A 26439-nucleotide genomic window follows, 5' to 3' on the forward strand; every position below is an offset into this window, starting at 1 on the left:
TGTGCGCGAGAAAACATCTTTGGCACGGTTTGAATAAGACATCCAACAGCCCACCCCCTCCCCATCCAAATCCCCATTGTAAGATGCTAGCTTTCAAGATAGATCATTTAAGTTCTCCATCAAAGGAGGAGAGTCATTTCTCATGGGCACATGCCTGCTTGACAGACAGGGCATTTATCACTATGAAGCTCATTAGCACCACCCTCTGCCAGAAGAGAAAAAGGGGTGGAGCAGCAATAAACCAGCAGAAGCAGGACAAATCAACCCTACCAACATGTTCCTGCAGTTTAAAAGACATTTCCAGAAAGCAGTTATAAAGCAGAAGTTCGTACCTTTTCCACTCCAAGACATGCATTTAATTCACACTAGGTTTTATTCGTGTAATCAAGCACAACTCAGAAAAGGCTTCCATCTACTTGTGCGGAGGGTTTACTACAAACTATTCTCTGCATAAGGTCAGGTACTGGAAAGAAGTCTTCGATATGCAATACACTATAAAGTAAGAGGAAATCCCTGAGGGTTTTAAAGAAACAAAACCAGAACAGTTTCAAAAAATACAATAAGTTTACCACTGGCTTTAGAGATTTTATTGGGTCATGTTTTTCCAACAGTCCATTCACAACTATTCAATTTAAATGCCATAAAGTAGATTAGGGGAAAGCACAAAGTCATCTGAAAAGAACCTAGAAAAGTACATGCGAAGGGCAGTTCAGTAGTATAGGCAACTTAAAGACACCCTTACCAAAACAATTAAACCTAGACAATTCCCCCCCCCCCCCTCGATACAACTGAAATCACTTATTTAAGTCTGCTGGACCCAGGGTTGCGAGACACCGTCTACACACAAGCCCGGTTTGAAAAAGTAAATTAAAAAACAAATCTATACCCAATTCCCTTTCACTCGGTCTTGCGGCCAGGAAGACCGTTATATTTCTAGAATCCTATTTACAAAAGAAAGCCTCCCCACCGCCCGTGAGGCTCTAGGAGGCAGTGCTGACCCGCCGTGCTGGCTTCAGGTCAAACAGCTCTCTCAGGCTGACCTCCGTCTCCACGCGGCGGGGGATCTTGCGCTCGTTGAAGAGGCCCGAGAGGTCAGCCTCCACCTTGCCACGTCCGGGGAAGCGCAGGCGCAGGGCAAAGAGCCGCCGCAGGTCGTCCTCCACCAGGGGAGCCTTGTGGCCACTGCTCCCCCCAAGGCGCTTCTGCCACTTCTTGCTTGGCCGCCGGTGCTTCAACTGCAAAGCAACCAGAGGTCAGGGCTTCCAGCCGCACACCCAGAGCAGCTTGCACGTGAAGAGGGGCGGAAAGCAGGCTGCCACAGTAGCGGGGAATTTGACATCCCATCCTCCCCTCAGTTTATAATAAGCTCAAAAGGTCCAACAAGCGAAGTCTATTTACAGTCACGGCTGAGAAATCCCACTCACACCTAACCATTACACCCAAATTATTATTGCTTTCTTGCACAAGAGGATGCAAATAAAAACACCTTTAGCCCTCGTCTTGTGAAGGCACTTTCCTGGTAAACCCCATCCTCAGAATACACATCAGGCTGTCATTAATGATAGGGACCAATAAAGCCTTCAAAAATTTCATTAAACGGACGATTGGTTTATTCCTTACCTTAACATTCCCATCGAGATCATGATGAGCAACGTGCCGGGTGAGACTCTCCTGCAGGAAACAGTCAGAGGTCAAGTACACAAGTATGAACTTTTTAGATGTAGGGGAGAACTAATGCATGGGAACTTTAATTTGGACTATACATTCACTATTCATGAGATTTAAAAGATTGAATAATCTGAGCCAGGCTTTAATCCATCTTTAAAGAGGATCAGCTTGTGTATTGTGCTCATCACACAGACCCTTTCACCAGCACTAGAGTTCCCTTGCTCTTAAACTGAAGCTTTAGAGAGATTTACCCCAGAGAAAAACATTATACTGAAGTGATTTTTTTTTTTTTTTTTACACAAGGGATTTAATTTCCTCCGACCAATGAGGAAGGAAAGGTTACCCTATTACTGTGGTAATGAAAGTGGAAAGGGGTTACAGCACACTAAGGTACATAAAACACCTTGGGGATGGGTCTCAAAGATTACCAATGGGCATAACCTCACTTTGACACGACTTCCATATATTCAATTACTATTACTTCAGTTTTCCTGGAAGACTCCTTTGGGACGCAAGTCAATAGTCTTGCATGTACAACTCAAATTACACAATCAGAATTGGCACAAAAGCCTCTACAGACCGAGGGAGAAACTGCATTTAAAGTGTACTAGAAAGAGTACACTAAAGGAAGCTATTAGACCAGGAGCAGGCAATCAGCCATTGAGAGCCACAGGGGTCTCTGGTTTGCATTCCAGCACAGGTTATGATTGAAGTAATTTATACAAGATGCCAAAGGACTTGTATAGTTCATTGAAAGGCACCTATAAGACCTACAGTAACCAAGGCCTGCAAGACTAGAATCACTGCACCCCTGTGATCAGGTTTCAGAGAGCACTTACTGGGGACACGACAGACTGGAAAATGACAGTCAGTGCTGCAACTATCAGAGGGAGACCCAAATACCCATTAAAGACCGTTACAAGAAGATCACTTGGCTCAGAGTACAGATTTCCACAAGCTCTCAGACCCTAGCAAGAGCCCCAGATCAGGGCCGCCTGGGACTCACCCGCATGGCAAAGACTTTGGGGCAGTCGGGGTAGTAGCAGTGGTATTTGAAGAGCTGGAGGTGCACCTTGCGGATATGGTGCTGCAGGTTGAAGGTGGTGGTGAAGTAGGCCTTGCAGCCCTCACTGGGGCAGAGCAGCACGGGCTTCTGCTGGGCATGGGAGCGCTTGTGGCGCCGCAGGGAGTCCAGCTTCTTGAACTCCTTCTTGCACTGCTGGCAGGTGTGCACCGCTGAGGGGAGAGGGGTTAGACCACACTGACTGGCTCAAGCTTGGACACCACTCTGGGGTTACCAGCCATGCCACTTCGGTTTAGAGGTAGCTGGGTAGTGCCATCTGTTTGCAGCAGTACACTAGGAAACTACAGGGTACAAACTTGGTAGATACAAATAGTCCTGGCATTTATAGCTTTAGAGGCACCATCAGGAAGTGGTTCTTGAATACATGACCTTGATTTTGGCAATTACCATTAATGACCACACACCCACACCAGAACCCCCTTCCCCTCACGGCTGCTGGCTACCAAATTTAAATCTCAAAGCGCAATTTAAATTTTATGGAAAAGTTTAACTAGGGAGTACAATTGCTACATTTAAAAAAAAAAAAAAAAAAGCTTGCTGTCCCCATTCCTTCATTTCATCTCTTCCTTCTCTTGATCTTTTCACATTACCGTGCAGATTATTTTTGGCTCACGCAGAAGAGGAATTCGAGCCTTTAATTTCACAGTATACCTTCAAGACAACAGGCACTGCAAAACACAATGGCACATAAAGGAACCAGCAGCAACCCGTTCCTAATTAGAAATTAGGACAGACCAGTTGTCATGCCTCCCCCCCACAACCAACCTATGTAGTTTCATTGATGCATTTCCCTGCTGGTTTTTACAAGCAGAGTGAATAACATTTAGTCTCTAAACCGAAAAAACTACATGCATACATTCACAATCCTAAGAGCACATTTTATGAACGGTTTATTCAAATGTTCAGTGATGTCTGCAACATGCTGTGCAGTTCTGACAGACGTGTGATTAAATAAGGCACTGCAACAAGAAACTGAACATCTAAATATAGGCAAAACTATTTCCTGGATTGCAGCAGTGTCACAAGTCCCAGAGAGAGGTTACCTGGGTGTTTCACCATGTGTTTCTGCAGCTTCCCCCAGGTGGGCATGACAATCTGGCAGCCAATGGCCTTGCAGGCATACCCTGGTGTGGAAAAATCTCTGCGTGAGTGCTGACAGTTTGATTAATGAGGTTTAAGGAATAAACCAATTTTAAAATTTTATATTTACATTAAAAATACAGGATTTGCATGCACGTCATTAACTACCAAGAGCCAAGAATAGGTTCCTTTGGGACCATCCAACAACGCCATAAAAAAAAAAAAAAAAAAAAAAAAGCCCTTCTGAACTCACCTCCATGTCTCTTCTCATGTGCTCTGCGTGCTGCTCTGGTTTCAAACCTCATCCCACATCCATCCTTCTGGCATCTGAAAGGACACCCGTACGGTACGAATATGGGGATTTTGACCAAACATTGAGTGTTTATCAACTCATTTACTGTGCTCTGTATCCTGTACATTTTTATTCCCAATAAGCACAACCAAGCACCCATTTCAGTTTTAGTCCAAAGTCAAACTGAAACATTGCTTGACTGGAGTACATGCATAGAGGTGAACACTTGTTCAGGCCTGCACCCTAATCCGATTAAACATTCTAGCTTCAGACCTCTTCAGTAAGGTCTGCACTCAAAACGTACAATTAAAATGTGAAGATGCAATCAGTCATGTTAAAGTCAGACTCCTAGTATTGCCAGAGAAATACCCCTTAACCATAAAGAGATTTATTTAACAAAGTGGACAATACTTGTTACAAAATGTTTCTAAACAAAACGGTTCTACTAAAATCCAAATTAAGCATCAGATGCAGGAAATAGAAAGTTCAAATACAAATAGCAGCTGCTTCCAATTATTTCAGAAGCATGGGAAATGGTTAATAGTGTAGCTCAAGGAGGGGGGATTGTGGAGATCCAACCCAGCAGTAGGACAGCTCTATCTCAGTGTCACAGACGGGGCCTCTGGGGAGGAGAGCCCCCCCCCCCCAAAGAAAGGGAAAGACCAAGACAAACTGCTCCTCACAACACAACTGCATGACAGACGCGAAACCATTAGCATCAAGCAACACCGGTCTGGAATTTAATTTACCAGCACACTGCAGATAAATCAAAACGCAGGAAATGCATCGTTGTACCATTAATTAGAGGAGCACAAGCTAGTAGGTGTAAGCGGAGGCTCAGAGAAGGATCGAGCCATGATGATTGCTAAAGAGGGGTGGGGGGGACAATGATTATGCCTGCTGCACTGAAGGTGTGGCTCAAATTAGAATTTCATTAACTCCCCATAGAGATGAAAGCTTTACAATTCTTGTTAATCAACTCTTTAAAAATGTACTTGCACCAGCCATCTAATGGATTATTCCCTCATCCCATGGGCAATTCAATTATACACGGTTTAAGACTTCAGTTGCAAATTCATCATTAATACAAAACTACATGTATTGTGATGAAGGGAGTTATTAAGCAGGAGAAAAAACAAATACCTGAAAGACAGGGTCGGGCTGTGCTCATTTAAGTGCATCTTGTAAGTCCTGCGCTTCTTGAAGCTCTTGTCACAGCCTTGGTATTGGCACTGAAAGGAATGCATGCTTTAGGAGTCAAGCATTAGTGTAAATCAACTTTACTCAGAACACAGCCTCACAAATGCAGCCAGTGCTTTTGAAAAACCAACAAAAGATGGTTTATTTGACAGTCCATACAGGTTTGACTTCCAAACATTGAGAAGTGAAGGGTTGGCAGATCGAGACGCTTTATAGTCCATGGCGTGCATACCTTGAAGCAGCCGTCCTCGGCCCCGTGGACGCAGCGGACGTGTCGGGTCAGGTTGTCCCGGGTGAAAAAAGCCTGGGAGCAACCGACATGGGTACACCTGGCGTCAGACAGAGAGCCGTTAAACATTTTCAAAAGCCTCAACTACTAACCATTGTTTTCTAGTAGCGTATAAATGGGTCCCTATGTAAACCCAGCTTCCGACTTTGACGCTGTATAGTTTGAACAAAAGCAAGCCGGCACGCCTGCTCTGCGTGTTTGCGGAGACCCTTTACCTGAAGGCCCGCTGCCCGCAGTGGCGCAGCCGGTGGCGCCGCAGGTGAGCGCTGCGGGAGAAGCGGGCGCCGCAGTCCGGGGCGTCGCAGACCAGCGGCCGCTGCGGAGAGAAGCACCTCCAGGTGAGTTACAACTGGAAGAGCCCAAAGCGCGTAGGCCATGCCAAGTTAGTAACCACTTGGTACAAGAAGCACGGTTAACAAAATGTCTGCCACCCCGGGCATCTTACAAAATGCTAAACCGCACTGACGGACTACGCCCAGACCACGAGGCCTGTAGCTTAACGCGTACAATGACAAACCCGAAGCCGCCACTGCTCCCCGGCCTCACCTCGCCGCTGTGCGCAGTCCCATGCTCCCGGAGCCGCCACTCCCGAGTGAACACGGCCCCGCAGCCCTGCTGAGGACAGCTGTACCGCGGCTGACGAGGAAGGGCGTCAAGGCTGTCCATGGACGACAACTCCATACAATCGCCGGTGGCCTTTCTTCTCACAGGCGCTGTTATATATGCTACCTAGGGGTGGCAGCGCCTGTGGTCAATTGAGTAATTACTGCAGTTTGACACCTTGAATGGGTCGTTTGGGATTGTCCACATTGTCCTCCTCATTTGGGTCATAATTATTCGTACTTGTAACATGTATGACGTTATACAAAGACATGAAACACACTTCAGGACTGCATTGCTTAAATAGCACTGATTGAAGCACAAAAAGGGGTAATACAACAAGTGTAGGGAAATAAACCAAAATAAGTGATTGTTTTTAATCGACAGCTATTTAAAAGGGCAGGGAACAAATGCACGTTTTTATAACATGAATCATTTTAGCCTTTCATGCCAGAAACATAATTTCTTCAAGGCTTAAAAACTGTCAAAACATATACATTGTGATTCACCATTTATCATAAGTGATTGTATTTGTCTACCAGTCACTTCCCTGTACACCAAGGTACAGAAAATTGAAAAAGGTACAAATAAGTTTCAGACTGTTCCTCCTGAGGAAATGTTTAACTTTATATAAGTTATACCAAAAACATGGTCATTCTGAAAACAGCCTAAAGCTACAAAATGTCAAATGCAACAGCAAAGGAAAAACTCATAATTGGGGCCATCTCAATTTAAATCCTAAATAAATTGATTAACAGATTATGTAAATGTGACCGTAGCTGTATGCTCTAGTTCATTCTCTCAGAATGCATTTGTTCCTAAGTATGTCTGAAAAAACATATTTAAAGTGGAGATAATCCTGGCTGAATTAGTTGAACAACAAACCAACTATTAATGCGGTATAGATAGTGACTGCAATTCCAACTTAAAACCTGGCTTTTAGAACTTGCGTGTCTCAATTTAAGAGCTGGGAGAGAGATTCAGAGACAGCGCTGTAAAATCTGTGTGTGTTTTGTGTTCTCTAGTGTCTTGGCAGCTTCTGAAGATTTAGACATCCCTGCGGGGTCAGGGTGAATGAAATGTCCGAGGTCCGTAATTCACACTAGACATAAAGGTGTCCAACAAAGGTATTGAGGGCACTGCATGTTGTTAAAGACTTGTATAATACTGTACCTTTATTATATCCCTTGCCTTTGGGCCATTAAAAGATATTACACTTTTTAACAATCTTTCTGCTGTTGTTTCTGCAGTCTTTCCCCTCACCTACTGTTTTTATGAGAAGTCACACATTTCCTGTTTAAAACACTGTAATCCAGCTGTCCCGAGCCGGTTCCTAGAGAGTTGCCGTTTTCCTTGATATCTAAACATCTTGTGGGGAATTGAAATCAGCAGGAAGATTATTATTAGTTATATATTAGCCTTTCAGACAATCAACCTGAATCAACCAGTGTCTTTATCTCTACCTCAGTCACTATTGTCTGCATGGCTAGTTATTCTGTATCTGTTGATTGTGGTCTGCATTCCATTAAAACATAAGATGTTTGATAGGGACTGAACTCAGAGAACACTCTTCCTGGTGAAGGGAATCTATTTAAACAAAATCAATATATTTTATCTTGTTCTTTAGCCTTGATAATGCACCAGACACACAATTTCTGGGGAGGCATTCAGGTAAAATGCCAGTAAAACAGTTTGTTTGTTTTTTAAGCTACAAAATAAACTCAGAGGAAACTCGGAGTAACATCACTCATGAACCTCATGGTGAAAATAAATATCTTATTTTACTGGAGAAAAACATATTTTCCCCTGTCTTCTCAGTTTTCCCTGCCATGCTTGTAAGATCAGCCTCAACAGCTATAAACATCACAAGCATGTTCAATGCACTTTGAATCCTTATCGGCTCCCGCAGTCACCCTGCTTCTGTCTGTACTCTGCGTTTTGAAGTCTTAAAGAAATATATTATCCATGGTTCTTAGTGGCTGATGTCAGCCTCTGAATCAGGGCTGGCCACATTTTCTTACAATGTTGTTTTATCCAAACCATTTAATAGCATTTGCAACTGATGTTTGGGAGGACGATGGTCCCAATTGTACGCCTGACTTCCGCCTTACTAAGCATAAGTATCTGGCAACAAACACACTTTCCCACATTTGTTGCTTGGCCTCCCTCCTCCACCCCCAACACCGCCTCTGCAGCAGCAAATCGGCTCATTCCACCAAGTGAGGGGCCGGAGGAGAGGTGGTCCGCCAGGGCCAGGGTTGGGAACCTCTGATTTAGACTATAGAGACCTTTAAACCATACAGCACAGTGGATCTGCTGAAACAGGGTTGGCCACCACTGCTCTAAACTGCATCTCAGATAGCAATGGTTGCATTTCGTGCATGTGTCAGACTTGCTAAATGCCATGGTTCAAATGACAGGCTGAATTATAACAGCGGTTTTATATGAACAAGTCCTTACCATTTTTGTCCAGATGGGCTTGCCATGCTGCTGTCAGACTTGGAAGGGACTTGCTCTCAGACATATGTCAGCTGTGATTTGAACACTGCATACTTATAATTATAGTTGAAAACATGGAATACAAGGATAAAGCTACTAATATGTGATGAGAAGTTTTCTTCCATTTTCTTTTCTGTCAATGTGCACGTGTTTGTGGTGCTGCTTTATTTTAAATGTTTTTGTAAAAATATTTTATTCGCAATGCTTGAAGCAAGTTTTAAGAGCAATCCACATGGCAATGGCAGTGTGTGGATAAGAAAACAGTCCCTAAAAAAATAATCAATCCCATCTGGACAGAAATGGTAATGACATGATTTGTGGCACAGTTGTTGTAAGTCAGCCTAACCCATTTAAATCTGCCACTTAAATGTCAAGACATTTTCTAAAACTAAACACACACATGAGAAAAATGGGTTCTAAATTACAGTTTAATTTATTTTCTGGGTTTTCCTGTTCTCTGGGTGACTTTTTAGTTAATTCTTTTTCAGTGCTCGAGAGATATGGCGTTCCATATTTAATTCCTGGACAGGCCTGTCTTCTGGATTTTGTTTCAGCCCAGCTCTGTTACTTAATTGGTCTAATTACATGATTAACTGGATTAATTCACAACTTCCCTCCAGGCTTGGAAGAGTTCTGTTCAAACTGTATCTTGAATCAACAGCTTATTGTAAACCATCAGCTGTAAAAAGAAAATAATTGTACAAAAAAAAGAAAAACTAAATAGGTCTAATTGGAGAAATCATTAAATTAATTGAGTACACCCAGAACAAAAAACAGAAGATAATATGGCCCTCCTGGAAATTTGGTTGACCCTGTTTTCACTGTATTAACTATATAATGCAGGATACTCTGGTGTGAAATACATACTTTATACATTTGTTTACATTGTTGTTATTATTATTATTATTATTATTATTATTATTATTATTATTATTATTGTTATTATTAATAATAATAATAATAATAATAATAATAATGTAATGAGTATTTGAGATGTAGAAAGAGCTGGAAATCTGCTGGACCAGGACTGAGGAACTCTGGGCTAATCCAGTGAGGGCCAGTACTGCAGGTTTAGTAGGTTTCTTTACAAACCATGCTTAATGCTTAATAAACAGATCATTTAAGCCATTGAGAGATGGGGTGGAACAAAAAACAGAGCCCTGTTCTAGTGAAAATATGTGTCACTTACTGTAAATGCAGTGGAGGGCAAGTGTGACACAAAGGCTCTGACCATGAGCTGCCACACGAGGGCGCTGTGGTATCACGCCGCTCTCTGTCACCACCAGCTGCAGGAGTGTAATAGATACTGTGTAACAGATAGGACCTACTGCTGTGACTTCACAACCACCAGGGGAGGCAGCCAGTGAGATGCCAATTTCCACTTGTCAGAAATCATTAATTTTAATTAAAACTCCCACCTTGTGCAAAGAAAAAACTAAATTGATCTCATTTTAATGGGATGAATGCAGGTCATTTGTTAATCAATTCATTTAAATTCAGGAAAGCCGTAAGCACAGACTCCAAGTTTCCATTTTAATTTGTATTTCAGATGTGTATCCTGCTGGGGTTGATGGGAGCACGGAGCTGCCTGTTGGGGTTATGAATGAAGGATTAACTATTTACTACAGTGACTCTGATGGCCGTTACATGTAAAGTAGCTACACAAATGAGATTGTGGCCACTGTGAGGCATTTAGTCCTAGTCCTGGAAACCCAACAGGCAGTTCTGCAGCTTTTGTAGGTCTCTGTACATCCCCACCTGCTCACCTTGAAAAAAGGCTTAGTTGGTCAGTTTAGTAAATAAATAGTCCTGATTTAAAAGATTGGATTCATCTGGGTTACAGAGTACCCAACCTAAGAAACATTGGGTTGTCCATACAGTGATCATCTGTGTCTTGGAAACCAGCCCTTTATTTTCTAAAGGTGGTCAAATATTTACCAGCAGTTTAGATACAGTTTCTTGCATATGGCAGTTTTTCAAGTGAAGATAATTTATGGATGCTAATTGCAACCATTTTGTGAATATGTCACAGATTGCGACTAAAACATACTTTATCACAGTTATTTTCTTCACTTTAATGATCTGCACCATTTTATTACCCTGCCCCCTCCTCTCGGTCTCTGAGAGGACAGCTCACCTGTAACCAGGAGAGCGGTTTGTGTCAGTGGTTATAGACAGCAAACGGTGGGAACACCAGGAAAGAAATGAGATTTGTGTCCCGGGCTGAGAAGAGAAGCATAACAAGAGCCTCTAGAGAACAGGGGTTAACTAAGTATGTTGACTGTCTTTCTTTTCTTGGCTCCTGTTGTGTCTTTAGAGTGTTTACATTCTCTTTAGAGAGGATGTTGATTTCAGACGGGTAAATACTGTGATAATGTGACTTTATGACTTTTAATGGACTGTCAGAAAGAAGAAGGGACTGCTTTTTGTTTTGTCTGTCTGTTCTCTTCTGGTGGTGGTACCGGTGTCTGAGAGGCTTGCTGGGCAGGATCTGTAGGGAGAGGCACCAGATGGCTTTTAGTGAACATGGTTACCAGTCTTGCAGCTAGGAGAGACGGGGGGGCGTACCTGACAATCCCTACACAGACACGGTCCCAGTGAAAGAGAGAGAGAGGCATCATTATGAGTGAAAGAAGGGACATATTCCCTGCAAAAGTATTGTAATAACTGAGGTTCCATTTGGCACACACCCTCTGTAAACCTGCGCTTAATTTAATTACTTGCATTCTCAGTTATTTGCCTATTATATATAAATGGCAACTGGTGCATGGAGAGAGAAGGGGGTGCAGGGAGAGCGCAAGGTGAGACGGCACACTTTCGACTTATAGAGATTGGGGCTTTTTGGAACTTGAGACTGAACTTAAATGTCCACATACGGTTAGGTCCATAAATATTTGGACAGTGACACAATTGTCATCATTTTGGCTCTGTACGTCACCACAAAGGATTTGAATGGAAACAATCAACGGAAGGCAAAACGCCCCAAATACAAGCAGGATCTAAAGACAGCTGCAGTGCAGGCCTGGTAGAGCATCACCAGGGAAGAAACCCAGCGTCTGGTCATGTCTATGGGTTCCAGACTTCAGACAGTCATTGACTGCAAAGGATTTGCCACCAAGTATTGAAACTCACAATTTAATTAATGATTATGATACTTTGTACTTTTGAGCCGCTAAAATTGGGGGACCACATATACAAATGTGTGTAATTCCTACACCGTTCACCCAATTTGTATGTAACTACCCTCACATTAAAGATGAAAGTCTACACTGAAAGCACATCTTGATTGTTTCCTTTCAAATCCTTTGTGGTGGCGTACAGAGCCAAAATGATGACAATTGTGTCACTGTCCAAATATTTATGGACCTAACTATATGTCTGTCTAACTTACATATGTGAATATCCGTCTTTAACTATACCTGTTCCCCGTTTGTAGGTGTAACTTATGTATTTTATTGATATTAAGAGTTGTTTTAGCCATTTTTGTAAATAGTCCTTCCCTCTTTTAGAGTTGAATCCCCAATTAATAAGCCAAATAGGGCTTCTGTTTTGTGTGGTTAATATTGCATACATCTTCTAATATATATTTATGGTGATTATAAGTTTATAAAGTATGTACATTTTGTTAATTGAATTGTTTGATTGTGGTTTCCTTTACACTTTGGGTTATAAAACTACCCCTTAGTATTCCACACCAATCATAGTTTGTACAGGTAGAGATAGCAGGGGGGTATATGTAGTTTGTTTGCTTTTAATAGTAATTAATAATTTTCATTGACCTTCTCTCAATTGTTCTCTTGTTTTGCATGTTACCCTGGTGTGAGAATTTTGTCCTCCCTAGTTTATTTATAAAAGTACAAAATGCTACAGTATTACTACAGAGTGTGTGTTATTGACAGAGGTTTCGCTGTTCTCTGCCTCTCTCAGCTGGACATGATTCCTGGATTCGGGTCACAGATATGGCTACCCTGAGGCAAAAGATGCACTCGCGCTACGGTAAGAAGCGACGCATCGCCATGTGAAAGAAAACCTCACACACGTGTGCACGCTATCCCTGACCATGGGGCGCACTTCTGTTTTTGCCCCGAGGCTGGTGAGATGGAGCCATCTTGTCTGTCAGACCCGGTTTGTCTTGATTAGAGCATGTGTAGACTGTTTGACTGTGTGGTGCACAATACCAGATACCCGTGTGTGTAGTTTTTCCAGTGGGTTGTGTATTGGGATCCTGAACCTGTGAGGGGAAGTAGAAGAACTGGAGTAATAGAGTTCCTTGCCTTCTTTAAAGTGGAGGTGGTGTAGTACTGCTCCAATATAACTGAACCTGGTAACAGCCAGTGTCTCTTACAAACGTAAGCTTTACGTATGTTGGAGTAACTCTGATAAACATGTACCGCCCTTACTCGTGAGTATATTGCACACTGAGTGAGCACATGAGTGAATGGGGAACTAAGGCTAGCGGTAACCTAGAGGACTACTTCAGGTTCAACAGTGAATCAAAGCTTTGAGGTCACCAGTGGGAATAAAGAGTCACTTCTTTACACAATAGGTGGTAGAATTCGGGAATGATCTACTCAGCTATACTGTTAAATACGATTCTGTAGGATCCTTCGGGAAACCTGTGGATTAATCAATGGATCAATAAACTATTAGCAACTTCAATGAAGAGCAGGGGTGGAATGGACTCCTCTCATTTGTAACCTTTCATGTGTTTTTATCAGCACTATGTTTGAAGTTACCAAGACAGTCATCCCCCATTTACAAGAAATTGGATCAATGACGATGGTTATTTCCTGATTATAAAAATTACATTTGTGCCATTTACTTAATAATATTGAAGAACTGCATTTCTTTCCCTGTGTGTCTGTGTAAACAAGGTCACTGTCTCACTGTCTCACTGTGCTATGGTACTATGCTATAGTGCAACCCTGATACCTAGAAGAACAGGGTTTGATAAGAACCAGTTTTCCAACAGCAATTTAGGCTTGATACATGGTACAAACCCCCCTTATATTAAACATTACGTATGCCTTAATTCTCCCCGGTTTGACTATATATTGGTCTTCCTGAGCAATTGTCAGGCAGAAACCGAACTTCCACTCATCACAGGACAGACGTGGGCCTGTTATCTGTCTCTCCTGTCTGGTCTGCATAAAAGTGCCTGTAGTTTGTAACTTCTCTAAGACTGTTCTTGAGATCGCCTCTTGAACCTCTTCCTTGCAGCTGCTTGTAATAAAAATCTTTTGATTGGAGGTACATCTCTCTCCGGATTTCTACGACTCTTCAATATCATACTATGTGAATAACTGCATATCTAGAAACCTACAGAGTACAGTAAATCAGTTAACTTAATAACCACCCCACATTTATTGATTTATATATATATATTATACAGGGCAGGGACCCCTATATTTACTTTCATAACAAACAAATTATACAGGTTCTTTATATTCAGATACAAAATATACACATAGCAGATGCAAATGCTTCAAGTATCAAATGTCTCTGTTTATATAAATGCAATCCAACATACTCAAAGACAATCATAAGGCTTAAGGCATTTCATATAACTAAATATCCTTATAAAACCTCTTGCTAGGCTTAAATTAATTCCTTGTTCAGTGCTTGGAATTACTGCCAACCCACGTTTGTTTTTGCTTATTTTTAAATTGTATAAATTAAGATTTGCTGACTCAAACTGCCATTCAGTTTAAAAATTCCAGGCACCATACAGCGTTTAAACCAGAGTAGCTTGAGATAGTACAGTCTTCAGCTCCGGTGTATTACTCCTTATAGCACCTTATTTAGACACTGTAATGGTCTATAAGGACATATGAAGCAGCTATAGTCACAGAGTTGTAGGAATACCCAGAAATTCAAAGGGTAAAGGTTTTCAGAAGATCGCTGTTGCCATGTAGTCACCATATGGCTTCATAGTCGCTATGACCCTTTGAGACATAACTGGATTTAAAATTACCTTAAAGCATTAACCTTTACTTAGGAAGAGGAAGAACCATAATGCATAAAGGTTTATAATATATTTGTAATGTGTATAAGTAGATATTAGGAGTATTCGTTTTTGTTGCTTGTAGTTATGTGTTAAAGTTACGATTTATCTTCTGGTAATCAGTAGTACATTGTATATAAAACCTAATTACTCTCCCAATAAAACTGTTAACGCTGACCAGCTGTTCTCAGATTTGTCTGATCTGTGGCAGGAATAATGAACAGCGGATGATTGTTACCTCTTTGCTGTGCACAATAATTAAAGAACAGTCAGGCTTTACATACATTTAGTTTTTTACAATCAATGCAGCCAATGTATAATTCTCAATTGAAAAATGTGTTTATTTAAGATTAGGGTGAATTTAAAATCATATCCCCTCTCACAGTTTCTGTTAAATTAGTTTGGTTAATTTGTTTTTATATGCACAGGTTTTACTGTATAAAACACCAGTCTCTTAGAATTCAAGTTATTGATTTGAATAAAAACTACCATGCCACTGCTTGGAAATGTGGAATTGCTTTTCTACCTGCTTATAGCGCCCTCCCTGTGATGAGTTGAGATTTTTCAAAGTAAATCAAAAGTGTGAGGTCAGACTTTCTAGGAATTATAAATAACAATGTGTTTGTGTACAAGTTTGTAATTTGACATTCACTTGTAGGGCAAAGTTTGGATTTGTTCCTTTCATCCCACTGTAACAAAGTATATAACAAGAAAGACTCAAAGGACATTTTTCCAGACAAACAATGCCAGAGTCAGAGTTGGCTGCAACAAAACACCTAACGTCTGAAGGAGATTGTTTAGATACAGTAATTTCTGCACTTCCAAAAATGAAACATTCAAATACAGCAAGCCTACATCCTAGTTGCTAAACCAAAGAGGCTGTGCAGATCCATTGCTCCATGCCTCCATGCTACACTGTTCTGATCATGTCATCCTCGGTTCAACCCCACTCCCCCACGCTGCTCCACCATTGAGTATCTGTAACTTGTCAGACAACGTTCCCAGGTGCTATCGGACAGGATTTTCCATTGCAAACAGCTGGCAAAGAGTAACTGCATTCTTGCTGGCTGGCCCCACTTGTTGGCTTCAATCCAGAGCCACAGATTATCATGTATTCCAGTTTGTGTGTAGTCTGCTCCCACAAAAGGCTTGTTTGTCAATCCTGAGATGAAAAAATAGTGTACAAAATCACTGTGTTAAATTTATGGCCTTTATACAGAGCTAAGCAGAGGAAGGCACCTCATGTCACAGAGTCCCTGAGTAGAGCACGGCTCAATGTTTACAATCGCTTCGGTTTTTAAGGCCTACAGTACCATATATTATCATCATATGCTCCTTTTTAATTTGTTGATTGGTAGGATTTGAAATGTGGAAGAAAACTATGAGTCACTGCAAAGTAAAGAGAGATTTACGTTTAAAATATCTTCTTGTTCAAGAAACACACAAAGGCACACACACACTGGATGAAACTTCACATTTTGTATCTCTCCTACCAGTCAAATCTCCTCATAAGATTTTTTTTAATATGCTAGTGATAATATATTAACTGTCAGGAAAAAAGCCTTTGAAGCTTGTAGAGAAAGAAGAGATTCCAGATTCCAGCTGGTCCCCAATAATAAATACAATTTCACACACACACACACACACACACACACACGGTATATATCTCTATATACACTCACCTAAAGGATTATTAGGAACACCTGTTCAATTTCTCATTAATGCAATTATCTAACCAACCAATCACATGGCAGTTGCTTCAATGCATTTAGGGGTGTGGTCCTGGTCAAGACAATCTCCTGAACTCCAAACTGAATGTCTGAATGGGAAAGAAAGGTGATTTAAGCAATTTTGAGCGTGGCATGGTTGTTGGTGCCAGACGGGCCGGTCTGAGTATTTCACAATCTGCTCAGTTACTGGGATTTTCACGCACAACCATTTCTAGGGTTTACAAAGAAAAGTGAAAGGTGTGAAAAGGGAAAAACATCCAGTATGCGGCAGTCCTGTGGGCGAAAATGCCTTGTTGATGCTAGAGGTCAGAGGAGAATGGGCCGACTGATTCAAGCTGATAGAAGAGCAACTTTGACTGAAATAACCACTCGTTACAACCGAGGTATGCAGCAAAGCATTTGTGAAGCCACAACACGTACAACCTTGAGGCGGATGGGCTACAACAGCAGAAGACCCCACCGGGTACCACTCATCTCCACTACAAATAGGAAAAAGAGGCTACAATTTGCACAAGCTCACCAAAATTGGACAGTTGAAGACTGGAAAAATGTTGCCTGGTCTGATGAGTCTCGATTTCTGTTGAGACATTCAGATGGTAGAGTCAGAATTTGGCGTAAACAGAATGAGAACATGGATCCATCATGCCTTGTTACCACTGTGCAGGCTGGTGGTGGTGGTGTAATGGTGTGGGGGATGTTTTCTTGGCACACTTTAGGCCCCTTAGTGCCAATTGGGCATCGTTTAAATGCCACGGCCTACCTGAGCATTGTTTCTGACCATGTCCATCCCTTTATGACCACCATGTACCCATCCTCTGATGGCTACTTCCAGCAGGATAATGCACCATGTCACAAAGGTCGAATCATTTCAAATTGGTTTTTTGAACATGACAATGAGTTCACTGTACTAAACTGGCCCCCACAGTCACCAGATCTCAACCCAATAGAGCATCTTTGGGATGTGGTGGAACGGGAGCTTCGTGCCCTGGATGTGCATCCCACAAATCTCCATCAACTGCAAGATGCTATCCTATCAATATGGGCCAACATTTCTAAAGAATGCTTTCAGCACCTTGTTGAATCAATGCCACGTAGAATTAAGGCAGTTCTGAAGGCGAAAGGGGGTCAAACACAGTATGAGTATGGTGTTCCTAATAATCCTTTAGGTGAGTGTATGTGTGTATACACAGTGAATAACTGTAAATAAAATTCCAAGTGCAAATAATTGAACCCAGGTCTGTCTGCCTGTGTTTCTTGTGGAAGTGAAAATAAATGCACTACGTGATACAGTCACAGAGCTCAGTGCAGTGCGTCAGTGCCGCAGTGGGGAGACGGGGGGGTGGAGCGAGGGTGTGGCCCTCCTGGTGCCGGCCTGGCATTTTCCGAGTTGAACCCTAATGATGCCCTGGTTATGGAGCATGAGCAGATGGCTGAATTCAGTGGACATGGCGTGGATAGTCTTCTTGGCCTGCTGGTCATCGTAGTAGTGGTTGGTGAGTGGGTGCTTGCTGTGGGGGTCCTTGGAGAAGGGCCAGAAGCCGTAGAGCTGCACATTAGCACAGAGCTCCAGGGCCAGGCTGGCCATGATGAGCCCAGTGCTGAGACGTATCGCCTGCAGGCCCTGTGCCTTCCAAAAACGTGCCAGGTTGTGCAGGTACTCTGGGTTCAAGAAGACGGGGCGTACAGGGCTGTCAAAGTCCTGCAGGGTGTAGAGGGCCCGCAGGGACACGGGGGTGTTGCGGCTGTAGGAGAAGGCAGGAAGCACCAGCAGGGGATCCCCGTAGCTGCCCAGGCTGTCCACAAAGGGCCGCCGGAGCTCCATCAACCCATTGAACCTGAGGGGGGCGAGAGCACGGCAGTGAAAAGCCACACAGAATCAGCCTGGTTCAGTCATTCTTGGTGTGATGATGTCCTTGTGACCATTAACAGTTTTGTCAGCTGGGTTGCTCTGCCTTTAAGACAGCTCTGGTAAAGCCCGTACTTAGAAAACAAACTAATTCAGATACCTGACTAACTTCAAATTATCCTTTCGCGGCTAAGGGTTTTGCAAAGGTAGCATTTAAACAAATCGATAGTTTGCTCAGTAATAATACTTGAGAAGTTCCAGTCAGGGTATATAGCCCATATCATATCACAAAGATGGCTCTGGTCAAAAAAAGTTGGTTATTGACTTAAATATTTGTACAGTTTCAAATGCTGTCATTGTACTTGATCATCTCACAACATTGGTAGACCTGTTCAGAACTGTCTTGACATCACTTACAAACAAGCAGTCTGTTTCTAAAACAAAAGGTATTGTTCGTGGCGTCCTTCTGGGTTCTGTTCTGGGTCCTGTGGGATTTATTTTTATATTGCATTACTATTTTCTATATACTTTTACCATTAGGTGTAATTATTGGATAAATTGTAATTGTTATACTGAAGATACAGATTATCTTGTCAAAACATCAGCAACATTAGTAATATTCCATCTGAGAAGGAAAAAAGTGACAATAGTAAGTACAAACGTTTAAATTAAGGATTTAAGTGAAGGTATTTTGTTGTCTTACAATTGGCTTCACTACATTCGCTCCCTAGTACATTGAAGGATTGATTTAAAAAATATGTTATTAACATATAAAGCATTAATTGATTGAAATTTAACAGAGATGCCTACATCCTATAAGCCTGCACCTTTATGGAGGCCAGCTGACAACAGCCTTCTTTGTGTTCTTTGTAACAAAACAAGTGATCTTAATTATTCTCCAAACAATTATGTGAATTAAGTAATTAAGATCTTAGGAGGAAAGACCAGGACAGGAACTGTCCAGCTCTATCCGTATGATATTATCAATTGGGATGCCCACCCTAACTCTGACTCACTTATCAAGAAGGATGCTGGGATTGGCAGTCACCAGGCTGGTCTTGTTACCCACATCCCTCTGATAGCCATGGTCCACGGGGGGAAGATTACACCTGTGCAGCACAGAGACAGAGAAGGCGTCGGGTCACACACCAACTTATACAAACAAATGAACATATACCCAACATGCATCCTAGTGCAATAGAGAGAGAGAAGCAGTGATACACTAAGGCAGGTATTGCATGCACACAAAAATACAATGGTACCCAGAAATAACACATTATTATCCAGATGGGCTGCTCTGAGGAGGGCAGAGGAGAAACTGAATAGTGCCTACTTCCAGTCCATCCATCCACTCTCACACACACACAGTTACAAGGCAGGTTTGAGGATCCCCAGAACCAGGGGGCAGCAAACGAGCAGGGGAAGCACATGGCCATCTGACTCCTCAAGACTTGTCCTGTTCTCCTGCAGAGGAGAGCGAAGAGTAGTGTGGAAAATACTGGATGTGGACTGGATTGTGGTAACAGACTTTGTTTATATGGACTTTGATCTGGTTTTGAGTTTTTGTTCAAATAAACTTTTGTTTCTTTTGCTAAACACAGTTGTGCGCCTGCCTGTTTGATTACAGCAGTGAAGGTCACCCATGACAGAGGGATCTGTAATACGTTTATCATGAGCACTGTGTTTAACAAATCACGTTCTGCTCTCCACATCCCTACCTTATGAACGCCTGTGTTTCTTGGCAGTTTGACAAGCGGCGGAACTACACCCATCAGGCAGCGCGAAAGCACGCCGGACGAGGTGAGCAGCGGGGGAGTGGGGCCGATGCTCGACGGTAATGACATTTTAATCACGCCATTTGAAGCCCGTTCTACTGCTATAACACGTGACAATGGCAGTGTGGAGACCAAAGCTGTCTCTGACTCTGTCTCTCTCTCTCTCTCTCTCTCTCTCTCTCTCTGATACCTGATGACAAACTGGGCTTCATCGATCTCTCCTCCGCAGCTGCTGTTCATGAGAATCCCTCCATTCCCAACCACAGCACATGACGTGAAAGTCCGATTTCCAAAAGGATGCTCCTAAAGGAGAGACACACAACACACAGTCACACACCCTGCTCAAACAACTGCTTGTTACACCTGTGTAGTGACTTCAGCCCCAGTTACTGACACCACATCACCATCCATGTCTTCTAGCAGAACATTGGCTTGTATTGATTAACTACCGGTTTAGCCCAGGTGTAATCCTCAACTGAAACATGACTTTGTGTGCAGTGTGAATTATAAAACCCTATCCTGCCTCTAAGTTCCATGGGTTGTTGTGTATTTGTTCCAATCACACTCTGATTCTCTGGAAATCAGACAACAGTGAATACATACAGTCTAGCCAAGACACATGGGCTATTGTTATCAGCAGCACAATACTGTTACTTCACACTCGTTTCAGTAGCTGCAGTGTCTCATATACAGTGCCTTGGCATATCTGCTGGACAGGAGTTCACATCACTTTTACTAAATGGTTAAATGGTTGTGAAATTGCAGTTTGTGACTTTTTTTTAACATTTTAAATTTGTGTGAAGCAAATACAAGTGCATTTTCTTTCTCTCTCTCTCTCTCTCTCTCTCTCTCTCTCTCTCTCTCTCTCTCTGTCTTGCTCGCTCTCAGATTTGAATTTGAAATTCAATTATCTTTATTGTGACCTGACTTTTCCTCCTCTCTCTCTCTGTCTGTCTCTCTCTTTTTGTCTGTGTACCCAATTAGACTTTGCTTTACATTTGGGATGCAGCTGTGGTGAATCTGAGAGGCCATAAATAAAAGCTTTGGACAAATAAATACTTAACAACTATAACTATCGGAACAGTAGCCATAAAGACAGTTAATAGTTAAGTATTAACTGGTTTGTGGTAGTAGAATTCCTGGTGCTGTGTTGTGAAAGGACAGCTGTACTCAGACTTATAGGAACAGATGTCTTGTCTCAGGACTGAAACATCAATCCTGACACACAAAGAGCCTCTGATCCTACTTATATATAGCAGATGTTTTAATGTGTTTTTTTTAACACCAGAAAAGGAAGGGCTGAAGTTGTTCCCTCGACAAACCCAGCAGGGTTTCAGTATGGAGAAGGTGCTGGTTCCTGCACTCCACCCCCCTCCCCTCCCTGAGAGAGCAGTCTCCCACCTTGGGGAAGGTGCTGAACAGTTTGGGGGTGACCTGGATGGGCTTCCTCTTTTCCCCGTCATACACAACCTTTGACCCCAGGGGGGTGTTGGTCTGTGAGATGATGGCCTTGGAGAGACCGTCACACCTGCTGTTCAGCTGAGCCCTGGAGCATAAAAAGAGATTCAGAGAGAGAGTCTCTGACAGAGAATGCATTACGTTTTTATTGGCATTTAAGCAATTAAAGTCCAGTGAATAACCTGAAATGGTACAAAGGTACGCGGTAAACGAGTTAATAAATAATGTTTAGGTTACCAAAAACTGAAAATAATGTACATTTCAAAGTATATATTGTGTTACTACAGCCTCTTAAGCATTATTTGGTAGTGTTATGCACAGCTCCTGTGTATAGAAGTTACACTGTATTCCTACAATGCGCACATCGTTTGAAAGCTTATTCTCTTGGCTACCAGCGTGTTTCATTCTCAAACACATCCGATTTACAGTTTCTGTGTCACCTGCCGTCATTCAGAGCCCGGGGGTAAATGCTCAGTGTGCTCTGGGGGGGGGGGGGGGGCTTATTCAGACGGTCACAGATCACAGAACAACCTAACGACCAGTATATGTTATTTGATGTTGTATCAAACAAAGTGAAGTTTAGATCCAATTCAATATAAATTCATTGTGTATTAGTACACTGTAAACATAGTTTTCCATCTTGACATTTTGAGCTCTCTATGGGTGTGTGTTGCTTCTTCCAAAACATCGATGTCTTGTTTTGATCAGTAGACTGTCTGGTTCGAGAATATGTCATAATTGTCAATATTTTCTGAGATTTTGTATTCCTACTCAGACCAGGTATCCCCCCACCCCCCCCCCATTTCAGAATGCAGGGGGGGTATCAGAGAATGCTTCAGAATCGTTAGAAAGCTAAGAGTCTCAGCTCTCATGGGATACCAAACACTTGGTAAACAACACAACAGTGAAGAGCACACATGGATTTGGTGCCCTTTAAAGGGTACCAGAGGGGTTTGTCAGCTTAAGGGGTTAAAATTTGTTAAACAAAACAATTCCATGATTTCTTTTTTATCTCCAATTGTTTATTTGTTCTATGCTTTAATTTCAGAGTACATTGAGACATGAAACTGCGTAAATTTCAATAACAACTGGAAACATTTAGGTGTTCAAAAACTTTTGACAGGTAGTATTTCCTCAAAAACGGATTATTGCAACGGCTTGTTTGTCTGTTTCCACTACTATTCTGAACAGACTGCAATATTTTTAAAAACATCAGTCACTACACAACTGACTTAAAAAAAGCAGTTCTCCTTTTTAACCTCTTCGAACCCAGTCTTATATGATAATCAAGAAGCGACTTTGGTGGCTTATGTTGTAATACATGTACATGTACATCCTGTTCACACCAAGGTGCTCAAATAAAATGTCAATACCCAGCCACCCATAATGTTTTAGTGTATGCGTGTGTATTCAGTGTGTGTAGAGTATCTAAACAGAAGTAAATGAACTACTAGAAATGGAGGGCAAACCTAGCTGCACAGGTCCATGTGTACCTAGGAAAGATTAACAAGAAATGCTTTTTTACCTGAAACTCTGGAATTTGTGTTCCTGTTTCTCCCAGTCAACAATGTGTGTCTGCAGCAGCCTGTCAATCACAGACTGTTCCCTGAAACGCAGAACAGACAGGCAGTGACGCTGGCTTCTGCCCTTTCAATACATTTGAACCACAGTTGTGCATGGGGCTCAGATCACACACACATAAGGCTTTTGTGAGAAAGCAGAGTAAAATGTCATATTTCTTTGTGTGGTGCTGTGCAAATATTACCAGCTGTACTATTTTTCCGAACTTGGATTATTCCACATTTTATCATCAGTTTTTAAGTGTGTTTTACCAGCTGAGCTCCACCCTCTCTCTCTCACTCTCCCCCCTTCTAGCTGCTATCAGCCCTTTTCTGCCCCCTCACCCTCCCTGCAGACTCATCTCTTGATCTTGATATTACCCCGCCCTCCCACCCATCTGCCTACATCTCTGCTCACCCATTACCTCTATAGGAAAGACATATAAATTACATTTTTCCTGCAGTAACTTAAAAAGTCCAAACATTCAGATCTGGAAAAAACTGAACAATGGAGATGACACTCATCACATGCTCATTATATTCCATATATATATATATATATATATATATATATATATATATATATAATATTTAGCATCAAAGAGATTTAATTTTACAGCAAGTCACAAATTAAACAAGATTTTTCTGTAATTAGGTTAGTGTTTTGGGGCGACTCGTGACTCAGCATCAGAACATCTGTTGGTTTTGATCCCAGTGGGCAGATATTTGGACTGCCATTCTCCATTGTTATTTTATGTTTTTTAAGATTTTAATGTTTGGACTTATTTTCAAAGCTTAAGCATCCACCATTATTCAACTACTTTGAAGAGTGCAACTAAACTCCTTCTTCTATATGAAAATGCATATGAATGTCTATACAAATACAATTCAGCAAACATTTACACTTGTACCTGAAAAACTATGTTGCAAATAACTTATATAAATCCATTTAGTTTATTTTTTAAGATTGTATTGTATTTCAAAAATATAATTCAATTGACATGTTACTATATATATGGATATGTTTATAGATATGTATATTTCCCTTCTCAAACCCTGAACATCTTCCCTTCCTACCCTCCAGCCCCCCAGAACCCCCAACCCTTCAAACCCTTACCTGCAGTTCTGACATTTTTCGGACACTGTTTTTTTCACTGCTGGGTGTGTCACTCTGACATTGCTGTGGCAATACACACACTCACTCAGTCAGTATAAAACATCCATGGCAAACAAGAACAGCTTTTAGTAAAAACCCTTCCTTCACATTTACAGTATTATCACGTTGTATAACAAGATCAAATTTGCTTTACTGTCATGACTTGGAATTGTGTTTCCAAAATACTTACAAGGTTTTACTTTGTACTTTATACTTTGTTGCTGCTGTTACTCTTTCACACACACCATGCCCTACCTGGCTGCATTCTAGACACACTGTACTCTGTGCCTTAAAGATTAAGAACATGTCCACACACAAAATGATATATATAAATATGCATAATTTATTCATACTGATGAAGGCTGATGGGTCGCCAATAAACGACGAGGAAGAATTTTTTTTTTAAATAAAGAAGATGTTTGAGTTGAATACTTGTCGTTTTGAATGTAGACCATTTGCCTTTTGGAAATGTCTTTCTCCCGAGGCTGTCAGTGTGCAGTCTGTGGCTGTGGCCCTCACTCACCTGTAGCTGAAGGTGTACCAGAAGCTCATCAGTACTGTCCCCAGGATGAACAGACACAGCATCAACGAAAACAGCAACTTCACAATGAATCGCCTCATTACTCTCCCCTCCCCTCTTTCTCCCCTCTTCTCTCCTAACCTCCTTCTCCCTCTCCCTCTCCCTTTCCCAATCTCTCCTTCCCTCACTCGCTCCGTGTCCCCTTCTCTGCTGCCTCCCTATCTTTCTCTAGATCTCCCTCCTCTCTGCACCTTGTTTGTCTGTCCTTCTGTCCCACTCCTTTTCCTCTCTGTCTCTTTCTCTATCACACTTCTTCTTTTTTCTCTTTATCTCTTTTACTACTCTCTCTTCCTGTAGCTTTCTCCCCCCCGGTTCTATACCTCCTCCACTTCACCCCAGTCTTCTCTGGCTTGTCCTGCCTGTAACCTTTTTCCAATACCCTCCACACTTCTTTCCTCTCACCCTTCTGTCCCCCTCCTCACCTTACAGCAGAAGTGACTGTCTTTTCATTTTCTTTATTTTTTCCACTATTTATTTTCCTATCAGTTTCTCTCACTCTCTCAGTGTAGTTCAGCCTACTACGTTCCAGCTTTTCCCAAGACTCCCATAATCTCAGCAATTGCTCCTTGCGTCTCCCCCTCCCTCCCTCACACACACTCTCACAGTCACTCTCTCTCCGTTTTTTCCCACCCTGTTCTGATTCCCCGCCCCTCTGTCTTCGGCACTGATTTGAGCAGAGCCAGTAATTTGAGTGCCTGGTACTGAATTAGCTGCTGTTCTGTGCTGGATTGTGTGAGTGGGGGTAGGGGGTAGGGGGTAGGGGGATTGTTGCAGGGGGAGGATTGGGGGTGTGGGGGGCGTCTGGTAACTCTGTTTATATTAAGGCAGGCTTTGACAGCCAATCAGGACCAGCCAAGGCTATCAGCCAATCAGATTCTCTATCAGCCCCTTTTCTGCTGTCTCACCCCTCCCCCCATGCTATCTCTCTCTCTCTCTCTCCCTCTCTCTCTCTCTCGCTCTCTCTCTCTCAACTTCTTAAACTCTCTTCAAATACACACATAAGATCTTGGTATCAGGGGAAGAGAAAATATTGTGATTGACATTGTTCCCTGTCTGCAGGGACATCTTCTTGACATTGTTCCCTGTCTGCAGCTGATTCTTGAAAAATGTCAGAAAGGGAACTCTGACATTTCTTTCAGTCACCTGAGTCACCAAGGCCATCTCAGTCCTCAGGTTACTGCCAAGACATACAGGATACATACATGGCAAATGTTGCACTCTTAAGTTTTCATCTATATTATAAATGTTACGTGGACAAAAATAGCTCTAAACTTCAGCTCAGGTGATGAGTACATATTTAAAATTAAACAAATAATCTCCCAAAAATATGCATTGGATTTGCTCATGTTTGTACTGATAAAAACTTGGTAATAATTTTCTAAAATAGCTTAATGTTGTAGTTACCATTCAGGGACTATCAAATTATATCCTCAGGGTCAAAGGTTTTCCTCTACAAAGAGCAGAAAGTACACAGCATGGGGCAAAGTTCTGGGGGGGGGGGGAATTAAAATAAACCTGTTTGTATGCATCTACTAATGCTTCACATAAAGAATACAAACACACAGTTATGGTATGGAATATGCATCAGAACATAAGAAAAGTTACAAACAAAAGCGGGA

General features: G+C 42.0%; 2 protein-coding genes and 1 long non-coding RNA gene across 3 annotated transcripts; 1 reads left to right on the top strand and 2 right to left on the bottom strand.

Moving 5' to 3' along the window:
- Positions 1 to 564: 564 nt before the first annotated feature.
- 42sp43 (P43 5S RNA-binding protein) lies at positions 565 to 6307 on the bottom strand. Its single transcript, XM_066698941.1, has 9 exons — positions 6160 to 6307; positions 5829 to 5929; positions 5557 to 5653; positions 5268 to 5356; positions 4086 to 4159; positions 3796 to 3876; positions 2675 to 2904; positions 1621 to 1671; positions 565 to 1235 (listed from the first exon to the last, which is right to left on the bottom strand). Exons 1-9 carry the CDS (start codon positions 6292 to 6294, stop codon positions 981 to 983), a joined length of 1113 nt encoding a protein of 370 aa, XP_066555038.1. The 5' UTR covers positions 6295 to 6307; the 3' UTR covers positions 565 to 980.
- LOC136746447 (uncharacterized) lies at positions 5866 to 20379 on the top strand. The gene is made up of 4 exons (XR_010816399.1): positions 5866 to 5951; positions 12640 to 12708; positions 20038 to 20092; positions 20297 to 20379. It is a non-coding gene; the product is annotated as an uncharacterized LOC136746447 (long non-coding RNA).
- On the bottom strand, positions 14053 to 25499 carry st8sia6 (ST8 alpha-N-acetyl-neuraminide alpha-2,8-sialyltransferase 6). Its single transcript, XM_066698940.1, has 7 exons — positions 24764 to 25499; positions 24202 to 24264; positions 23051 to 23131; positions 21469 to 21613; positions 20258 to 20370; positions 19309 to 19401; positions 14053 to 18281 (listed from the first exon to the last, which is right to left on the bottom strand). The coding sequence occupies exons 1-7, from the start codon at positions 24859 to 24861 to the stop codon at positions 17759 to 17761; spliced, it is 1116 nt and encodes a 371-aa protein (XP_066555037.1). The 5' UTR covers positions 24862 to 25499; the 3' UTR covers positions 14053 to 17758.
- Between the last annotated feature and the right edge of the window lie 940 nt (positions 25500 to 26439).

Source organism: Amia ocellicauda, chromosome 3, assembly GCF_036373705.1.
Source record: "Amia ocellicauda isolate fAmiCal2 chromosome 3, fAmiCal2.hap1, whole genome shotgun sequence".
NCBI lineage: Eukaryota > Metazoa > Chordata > Actinopteri > Amiiformes > Amiidae > Amia > Amia ocellicauda.